This window comes from Neovison vison, chromosome 1 (assembly GCF_020171115.1).
Source record: "Neovison vison isolate M4711 chromosome 1, ASM_NN_V1, whole genome shotgun sequence".
Classification (NCBI taxonomy): Eukaryota; Metazoa; Chordata; class Mammalia; order Carnivora; family Mustelidae; genus Neogale; species Neogale vison.
The window spans coordinates 89,652,062-89,661,643 of NC_058091.1; the positions used below are offsets into that span (position 1 = coordinate 89,652,062).

General features: G+C 48.7%; 1 protein-coding gene across 1 annotated transcript in view; it reads left to right on the forward strand.

Annotated features, from left to right (window-relative positions):
- Positions 1-9,056, forward strand: part of PTK7 (protein tyrosine kinase 7 (inactive)) — a 64,666-nt gene extending 55,610 nt beyond the window's left edge. The window contains exons 18-20 of the mRNA XM_044251224.1: positions 6,226-6,377; positions 7,431-7,609; positions 8,109-9,056. Coding sequence (XP_044107159.1) covers positions 6,226-6,377; positions 7,431-7,609; positions 8,109-8,269 — 492 coding nt within the window. The 3' untranslated portion in view covers positions 8,270-9,056. The remainder of the gene's footprint in view (positions 1-6,225; positions 6,378-7,430; positions 7,610-8,108) is intronic.
- Positions 9,057-9,582: the final 526 nt, after the last annotated feature.

The window sequence follows — 9,582 nt, forward strand, 5'->3', positions numbered from 1 at the left end:
GCATTTAGAATGTGGCTAGAGCTACTGAGGAACTGAATTCTTTTTTTTTTTTTTAAAGACTTTACCCATTTATTTGACAGAGATCACAAGTAGGCAGAGAGGCAGGCAGAGAGAGACGAGGAAACAGGCTTTCTGCCAAGCAGAGAGCCCTATGTGGGGCTTGATACCAGGACCCTGGGATCATGACCTGAGCCAAAGTCAGAGGCTCTAACCCACTAAGCCACCCAGGCGCCCCAAGGAACTGAATTCTTAATTTCATTAAGTTTTAATTCACTTAAGGAGCCACACAGGGCAAGGGGCTACTGTTTTGGACAACAAGGGTTTAGACCATTGTTTCACTTTTTTTTCCCCCTGATGTTAACGAAGTATAGTTTTATGTAACTTTTTAACATGTTCTGCATTCAGTTTGCTTTTTCCTGAACCATTTCTCAAACTCAAGAGCCCCGGTGTCAGGCTCCTGCTCAGCGGGGAGTCTGCTTCTCCCTCTCCCTCTGCTGCTCCCCGCTACCCTTACCCTCCCCCCAAATAAAATATGTAAAAAATATTTTAAAAAATAGTTTTAAGGGGCACCTGGGTGGCTCAGTGGGTTAAGCCTCTGCCTTCGGCTCAGATCATGATCTCAGGGTCCTGGGATTGAACCCCGCATTGGGCTCTCTGCTCAGCAGGGAGCCTGCTTCCTCCCTCTCTCTCTGCCTGCCTCTCTGCCTACTTGTGATCTCTGTCTGTCAAATAAATAAATAAATCTTAAAAAAAGAAAAAAAAATAGTTTTAAAAGAGTCACATGCTCTACCTGAGCCAGCCAGGGGCCCCTATTTTCAGGTTTTTGAGGAGCCTCCATACTATTTTCCAGAATGGCTGCACCAATTTACATTCTCATCAACAGTGCACAAGAGTTCCTCTTTCTCCACACTCTTGCCAACATTTCTTACTTCTTGTCTTTTTGATACTAGCCATTCTGACAGGTGTAAGGTGGTATCTCACTGTGGTTTTGATTTGCGTTTCCTTGATGATGAGTGATGTTGAACACCTTCTTATGTGTCTGTTGGCCATCTGGATGTAGACCATTATTTTTATTTTATTTTTTAAAAGATTTTATTTATTTGAGAGCGAGAGCATGAGAAGGGAGAAGGTCAGAGGGAGAAGCAGACTCCCCGCTGAGCAGGGAGCCCGATGCGGGACTCAATCTTGGGTCTCCGGGATCATGACCTTAGCCGAAGGCAGTTGCTTAACCAACTGAGCCACCCAGACACCCCTAGACCTATTTTTAAAACTTTTCTTGACTGAGACCCAGTTGCCAAAAAACCACATTTTGTATCACAAGCCATCACATGCATGTGTATGTACATATTTTAATGAAAGTTTTATGAATGACATTTACCCTTACTATTAGGTACTCTGATATTTTTTATTCCATTTAAAAGTTTTATTGCTAGTTAAGATGGACTGAATTGGTTTCATGACATACTAACAGGTTGTGACCACAAGTTCGCAAGCCACCCGTGGAGGCAGGGGCGTCCACAGGGATGTCACTGGCCAGTGCACACAGACTGAGATCTGTCTTTGGAGCGACCCCCATCCTTGGTGTGCGGGTTTGGCTCTTCTGCCGGCTTTTCCGTGACCCTGGAAGCCAGGCCAGTGAAGCGGCTCAGAGGCAGCCAGGGATGCTGTAGGGTCTGTAGGGTCTGTCTGTAGCCAGCACCTCACCCTGGGGCTTGCCGATGAGCAGACATCCCTTCCTGTGCCTCCGTCACCATCACCTGGGAGGGAGAGATGTGATGCAGGAGAGGCAGCTGTGGTATTGAGGAAAGAGCTAGGCTCTGGCATTGGGTGGGGGGGTACAAAGCCTGGCATGGGACTGTGGGTAAACTGAGGATGGCCCCCACCCTACAGAGTGCAAGCAGGAGAGGCAGCCAGCCTCGCTCAGGGCTCGGCACACAGTAGGGACTCGACACGTTCCTGTGCCCTTTTCTCTGATTGGGTGCTCTCCTCCTTGCAGCAGCCCATCTGCCACTCCCATGCACTAGTTTGCCCTTCGCAACATCAAGAGCATAGAAGGAGATTGCCCAGGATGCCTGGGGGGCTCAGTCAGCTAAGCGTCTACCCTTGGCTCAGGTCATGATCCCAGGCTCCGGGATAGAGTTCTGCATCTAGCTCCTTGCTCAGTGGGGAGTCTGCATCTCCCCGTGCCCACCACTCCCCCTGCTTGTGTTCTGTCTCTGACAAATAAAGAAATAAAATCTTAAGAAGAAAAAGCAGATTAACCATAATCTTTGTAGCTTTTTTCCTTTTTAAAGATTTTCATTTATTTGAGAGAGAAAGAGAAAATGAGCAAGGTAGCGGGAGGTACGGGGGGAGCGAGAGAGAAGCACACTCCCCCACCGAGCAGGGAGCCTGACTCAGGGCTCGATCCCCAGACCCTGAGATTATGACCGGAGCCAAAGGCAGATGCATAACCAACTGAGCCACCCAGGCGTCCCTATGAGCTACTGTCATTATTGGCCCACACATGGGCTGCTTTTACTTAGTGTTATTTTAAAATTTTTATTTACTTACTTATTTATTTAAAATATTTTATTTATTTATTTAACAGAGAGAGAGAGAGACACAGTTTAAGAGAGAGAACACAAGCAGGGGGAGTCAGGGAGGGAGAAGCAGGCTTCCTGCTAAGCAGGGAGTCCAGTGCGGGTTTCGATCCCAGGACCCTGGGATCATGACCTGAGCCAAAGGCAGACGCTTAACAACTAAGCCATCCAGGTACCCACTTAGTGTTATTTTTTGTGTTTATTGTGACAATTTGTGTGTGTGTGTGTGTTTAGTAAGTTTTATTTTGATATTTCAAGCTTCAAGGAGTGTAGGAATAATTCAAGGAACTTGTACAAACCATTTACCCAGATTCTGTCGTTTGCATTTCGCCCCATTGACTTTATCTTTTTCTCTCCATGGGTACATGGATATTAGTTTCATGCATTTATTTTTTCCCTGAACCACCTGAGATAAATTGGAGGCAGACTTTTGACCTTTCACAATCAGGTATATGTAGAATGATATCACAGGACCTTGATTATGATTTCTGTGCTGACATCAGTTGCTGGCCACATTCTGATCTTCACCTCTCTATGATGGCATTCCTTGGAGGCTGACTTCTCCCTTATGGGTCCTGTATGGACCCATATGCCAGGAGAAACGCACAGCTGGCCAGTGACTTGTTGAATAATCTTTTCCAGGGACTGTTTTTCATTTGTTTGCTTTGTTTTTTTTGTTTGTTTGTTTAATTTTATTTATTCATGAGAGAGAGAAGCAGAAGAAGAAGCAGGTTCCCCACTGAGCAGGGAGCCCAATGTGAGACTTGATCCCAGGACCCCAGGATCATGACCTGAGGTGAAGGCAGACAATTAACCATGTGAGCCACCCAGGTGCCCCAAATTTGCTTTGTTTTTATATACGAGGAAATGCTTCAGATCATATGCGTCCCCAGTGGTTGCTCCTGAGGTTTGCATATAAGGCGACAGAGGGGCCGTGGATCTTTCAAGTACTCTTCTGGCCTTCTGCTTTTCCCTGTGGGCATGGACCACCTTCTTCCTGGTGGTGGCAACCCTCTGCAGATACAGTTATCTCCCCTCCAGACTGCCGTCTTGCCGAGAACCCCGTCCTCCTGTGCCTACTATATTCCACCGGCGCCCAGTAGGGTGTGGTACACAGTAGGTGCTCAATATTTGTTCAGTGCATTGATACATATTTTGAAAATGTTACTATAACTGAACTGTAATTCCATTTAATATGTTACATCATATATATGACATCATACAGATGGCTCAACTTTTTTTTTTTTTTTAAGATTTTATTTATTTATTTGACGGGGAGAGATACAGCGAGAGAGGGAACACAAACAGGTGGAGTGGGAGAGGGAGAAGCAGGCCTTCTGCTGAGCGGGGAACCCGATGTGGGGCTGGATCCCAGGACCCGGGGATCATGACCTGAGCCAAAGGCAGACGCTTAACAGCTAAGCCACCCAGGTGCCCCAATGGCTTGATGTTTTAAAAAGGATATCAGTGAAAAATATCCCCCACTGTCTTACACTTTGGAAAAGAATTTCGCACTATTTTGTAGAGCTAGAGATACTCTTAGTCCATGACACTTGCCTTAGCATCTTAAAGAACTTGTGCATGTAGGGGCACCTGGGTGGCTCAGTGGGTTAAAGCCTCTGCCTTCGGCTCAGGTCATGATCCCAGGGTTCTGGGATTGAGCCCCACATCAGACTCTCTGCTCAGCATGGTTCCTGCTTCCTCCTCTCTCTCTGCCTGCCTCTCTGCCTACTTGTGATCTCTCTCTCTCTCTCTGTCAAATAAAATAAAATCTTAAAAAAAACACAAAACCCTCATGCATGTGTACCCATCAGAACAGTCATAGCAGCCCTGTTCTTAGAAGAACTGGAAAAAATAAAACAAACACAAATATCCATTGGTATTGGAATAAATGAGTTGTGGCCTATTCCTGCTGAAAAGGGACAGAGTACAGTGGTCCCTGCAAAAAAAAAGCTGAATCTCACAGTGTTGTATGAAAGGGTCAAGGCACAAAAATGTAGGCATTCTGTATGCTTCCAGCTTTGTCCGGTTCCAGAACAGCAATACTAAGTTCTGTTGTTTAGGAATGTATGTGTCAGTGGTAAAACTATAAAGAACGGCCAAGAAACAATTATAGAAGTTGGGATAGAGGTTACCTCTGAGCGGGAGAGTGTATGATAAGGAAGGAGGCTTTCTGGCTTCGGTGATTCTGGTGTCATTAGGTTTTGTTTCTATTTGTTTACTTAGTGAGAGTTGCCTGGGTGTGAGCATTATAATTATTTCTGAAAGTGTATATATATTTTACGGATTCTTCTATATGCAATTCAGAATTTAAATAGTAATAAGGGGCACCTGGGTGGCTCAGTCAGTTGAGTGTCTACCTTTGACTCAGGTCATGATCAGGGTCCTAGGATCAAGTTCCACATCGGGCTCCCTGCTCAATGGGGAGCCTGCTTCTCCCTCTCCACCCCCGCAATCTGTGTGTTCTCTCTCTTGCTCTATCTTAGATAAATAAATAAAATCTTTATTAAAAAAATTTTTTTTTAAGATATTATTTACTTGACAGACAGCAAGAGAGGGAACACAACCAGGCAAGTGGGAGAGAGAGAGAAGCAAGCTTCCTGCTGAACAGGAAGCCTGACTCGGGCCTTGATCCCAGGACCCTGGGATCATGACCTGAGCGGAAGGCAGATGCTTAGCCAACTGAGCCACTCAGGCATCTCATTTCCCTACTTTTTTCTACTCCATAGTCCCCAATTCCTTTCCTTGGGGGCAACCAGTTATACATGTATGTACACACACACACACACACATTTTGTTGTTGTTTTGTTTGTTCTCTACACCACTAGAGGAAAATTCATGATTTTGAGGTAAAAAGGAACAACCCATAAACATGTAAACTATGATTACTGCCCAGTTCTTTTCTTCCCCTCTCCCCTTTTAAAAAGATTTATTTGGGGTGTCTGGGTGGCTCAGTCTGTTAAGCCTCTGCTTTTGGCTGGGGTCGTGATCCCAGGGTCCTGGGATTGAGCCTTGCATTGGGCTCCCTGTTCAGCGGGGAGCCTGCCTCTTCCTCTTCTCCCTTCTCATGCTCTCTCTTACAATCTTTCTCGCTCTCTCTCAAATCAATAAAATCTTTTAAAAATGCCTTAAAAAGATTTATTTATTTCAGAGAGAGAGTGTGTGTGACCATTGGGGAGAGAATTTCAAGCAGATTCCCCGCTGAGCTGAGCCCAAAGCAGGGCTTGACATGGGACTCAATCTCCCAGCCCTGAGATCTTAACCTGAGCTGAAACCAAGAGTCTGTCGCTTGACCGACTGAGCCCCCCAGGCGCCACCTGCCCAGTTATTTTTCACCCAACAAGGGGTCACTGTTTGGTCTCCCTGCCCCATGTGCCATTTACCTCATCTAACACCTGCTGTGTGCCAGAGTGGTTCCAAGAGCATAATTTCATTTTAGCTCAGTTCTTCTAACAAGCCAGTGAGACAGGTGCTGTTAGTAGCCGCATTTTACAGAGAAGGAAAGCAAGGCTGTTGTATCTTTGCTTTGGAGCTTCCTATGCATCACGCTGATGGCATTGAGACCTCACCAAGGGTTGTGCCAAAGACAGTCATCTTGATCTCTAGTCCTGGGCTGCTCTGACAGGCCCCTTTCTTGCTGCAGGTGGCACTGTGCACCCAGGTGGCCCTGGGCATGGAGCACTTGTCCAACAATCGTTTTGTGCACAAGGACCTGGCCGCTCGGAACTGCCTGGTCAGCGCCCAGAGACAGGTGAAGGTGTCGGCCCTGGGGCTCAGCAAGGACGTGTACAACAGGTAGAAGGGCCCCAGTTGGGTATGGCGAGGGGCAGACGGCGGGTGGGGCTTGGGGGTATGTGGGAAAGGGCTTAGCATCCACTTGACCTAAGGCTGAAGGGCTTGGGAGGGGACAGAGCCTCCCTATCCTTTCTTCAAAGGTGCCGCAGCCTTCCTAGCCAGTGGGCCCTGACGCTTAGACATTATCTCTGTTAACCATTTTTAAAATAACTAATCAAACTTTATAACAGTTCATGTATAATTTAGCCATTCATACGGTTCCCTCTGCAACTTCCTGAATTCGGTAATCACTGTATTGAAGCCCAGTGCTTCGAGCTCAGCAGCTGTGGCCAGGGACTGCCCTGGGGTGCCAGGAAACACCGCACAGCCTCTTGGGGACCTCCCTGAGGGTCACTCCGGCTCTGCACCACCACAGCGCGTCTGGCTGTTAGCTTGAATCCTAATTGGTTTATCGCTAGTAAAGCTTTTGAAGTTTTTTCTCCATTTAACGTGTTCTTGTTTTTTTACATTTTGTTTTAAACAGAAAAATATATATGATTGTTAGCTTTTAAAACTACTAATGTTGAGGCAAATTTTGATTCTTTTTAAAAAATTTTATTTGTTCATTAGAGAGGGAGAGAGAGCATGAGGAGGGAGAGTGGGAGAGGGAGAAGCAGGCTCCCTGCTGAGCAGGGAGCCCGATGCGGGGCTCGATCCTAGGACCCTGAAATCATGACCTGAGCTGAAGGCAGATGCTTAAGCGACTGAGCCACCCAGACACAACCCCCCCCGCCTTTTTTTTTAAGCTTTAGGTTTTGATTCTTAATGGAATTTTTAGGCACCAGACACCACATGGATGCCTCTAAATTTTCATCCAGCATACCCCCATGCTCAGCCTAAATGCTACCAATTTCTCTGAATGCCTTGCTGGAGAAAAGCTGGGTTCTAGCCTGGGTATGAGAGCCAGGTCTGGGATGAGGTTGGGATCCCAGGCCGTGTGCCCCATTGTACCCCCTGGTACTCCGTGGGCCATGGAGGCCCCGCCCCATGCCTGTGCATGTTTCTCTCCTGTAGCGAGTACTACCACTTCCGCCAGGCCTGGGTGCCACTGCGCTGGATGTCCCCCGAGGCCATCCTGGAGGGTGATTTCTCCACCAAGTCGGATGTTTGGGCCTTTGGCGTGCTGATGTGGGAAGTGTTCACCCACGGAGAGATGCCCCACGGTGGGCAGGCGGACGATGAAGTGCTGGCCGGTAGGCAGTTTGTGTTTCTGAAGGATGATTCCAGATAATCGCCAGGTGCAGGGTCTGCTTGGTTCCGGGGCCCACCAAGCCTGCCTCACTTCCCAGGGCTCGTGTTAGTAGGTGTCCAGAGATGGCTGCCCCAGCTGAACTACTGATTAAGTAATACTTTGATACCGGTTGGTAAATAGTCCTTGATCCCAGTGCCCAGTCCAGCTACTCTGACGCCTGCCCGTTGACCCCACTTCAGTCCTCATGCATTGGGTGCCTCCTGTGGACCCTGCCCTCACCAGCCAGAGAGAGCTGGGGCCAGGATCACGGGAGCCATCACCTTTGATTACAAGATACTTCCCGTATGCCCCTTGCTGGAGTCAGTGCCCATGTACCACTCACTGGCCAGTGCCCCTGACCCCGAGTCGCCCTCGTGTGGCTGCTTGGGGAACTATGGGCTCCACTGGGTGGGACAGGTGTTGAAATGTTTTGACCAAGACTCCATCCATCTTCCCTGCAGACTTGCAGGCTGGAAAGGCTAGACTCCCACAGCCTGAGGGCTGCCCTTCCAAGCTCTACCGCCTGATGCAACGCTGCTGGGCCCTCAGCCCCAAGGACCGGCCATCCTTCAGTGAGATCGCCAACACCTTGGGAGACAACCCTGCAGACAGCAAGCCGTGAGGAAGGAGCCCAAGCAGGCTGTGCCTCAGGATGGCATGGGCAGGGGAGGTTTTCTTCCCACAGCATGATGGGCAAGATCCCTGTCCTCCTTGGCCCCAGGAGCCCTGCCCTGGGACCACAGGCACTATTAAGGTCTGGGCAGGGCCTGGACTTTCCTCTTCTCCCTCATCCTCAGCCCTGGGGAGGCTGATTCAGACCCAGACTGAGTGACTAGGGCCTTGAGCTGGGCAGCCTTCTCTGCCACCCCTTCCCCCATCAGGGACAGTGTGGGTACCTCAGGTAACCCCAGTTTCTGGCCTGGGTCTCCTCCCATTGACCAGGTCCAGTTCTGCCACTCACCTGCCAAGTTGGCCCAGGGAGGGCTAGGCTGTAGATGAGCCGGGTCTGAGGGGAGTTCCTTAATATACTCAAGTTTCTGGGTAGTTCTGGTCCCTGGGGCCCACCCTGGGCTCTGCACCAGGATTACGGAGGATGCGCCAGTGAATCCTCCAAACCGTGGACTTGTGCACACTGACCCAGACCCATGCCTCCTCCTCACCCTTCTCTCCTTTCCTCATCCTAAGTGCCTGGCAGATGAAGGAGTTTTCAGGAGCTTTTCACACTATATAACCCGCCCTTTTTGTATGCACCGTGGGCGGCTTTTGTATGTACTTGCAGCGTGGGGTGGGGGGCATGGGAGGGAGGGGTGGGCCACCCCTGCCTCACACCTTTATTGTTGTTGTTGTTGTTTGTTTGTGTTTTTTTTTTTTAAACACTCGCTGCTCTCAATAAAGAAGCCTTTTTTACAGCCTGCTTCTGATGCTCATTCCCTGCCCTTGTCCATGGATGGTGTCCCTTTGTCCCTCACTTATCAGAAGTGTCCATGTGCTGTCATGAAGTCTTGTGGGGTTTGGACGGGAATGACAAGTAGACACTGGCCTTTCTCTCTGGTTCACGGGGCGTTGAGAATATGGGCCTGGAGGATGCAAAGCCACTTCTTGTCCCTGTGACCCTCTGTTGCTCTCTGACTGCCAACTACTTATTCTTTGCTGGTTGGCTTAATCCTCCTGCTCAGGTGGGGAGGGTAGAAGGTGGGGAGTCTGGGAGCAAGTTAGAGTTGGATTGGAGAAGGAGTTAATGATGGATTCAGGTCTCTGAATCCCTGTACGACTCTTGGAGAGAGAGCAAGCAGGTAGAACAGAGCAGAGGGATAGTGCCTGATGCCTCATGGATGCCCTTGCTGAGGGCACTCAACTGGTTTGATTCCCAACCCTTTGTTAGTTAATTAGTTAGACTTAGTGTCATCAGTCATACTCTGCCTTATTCCAGTAACT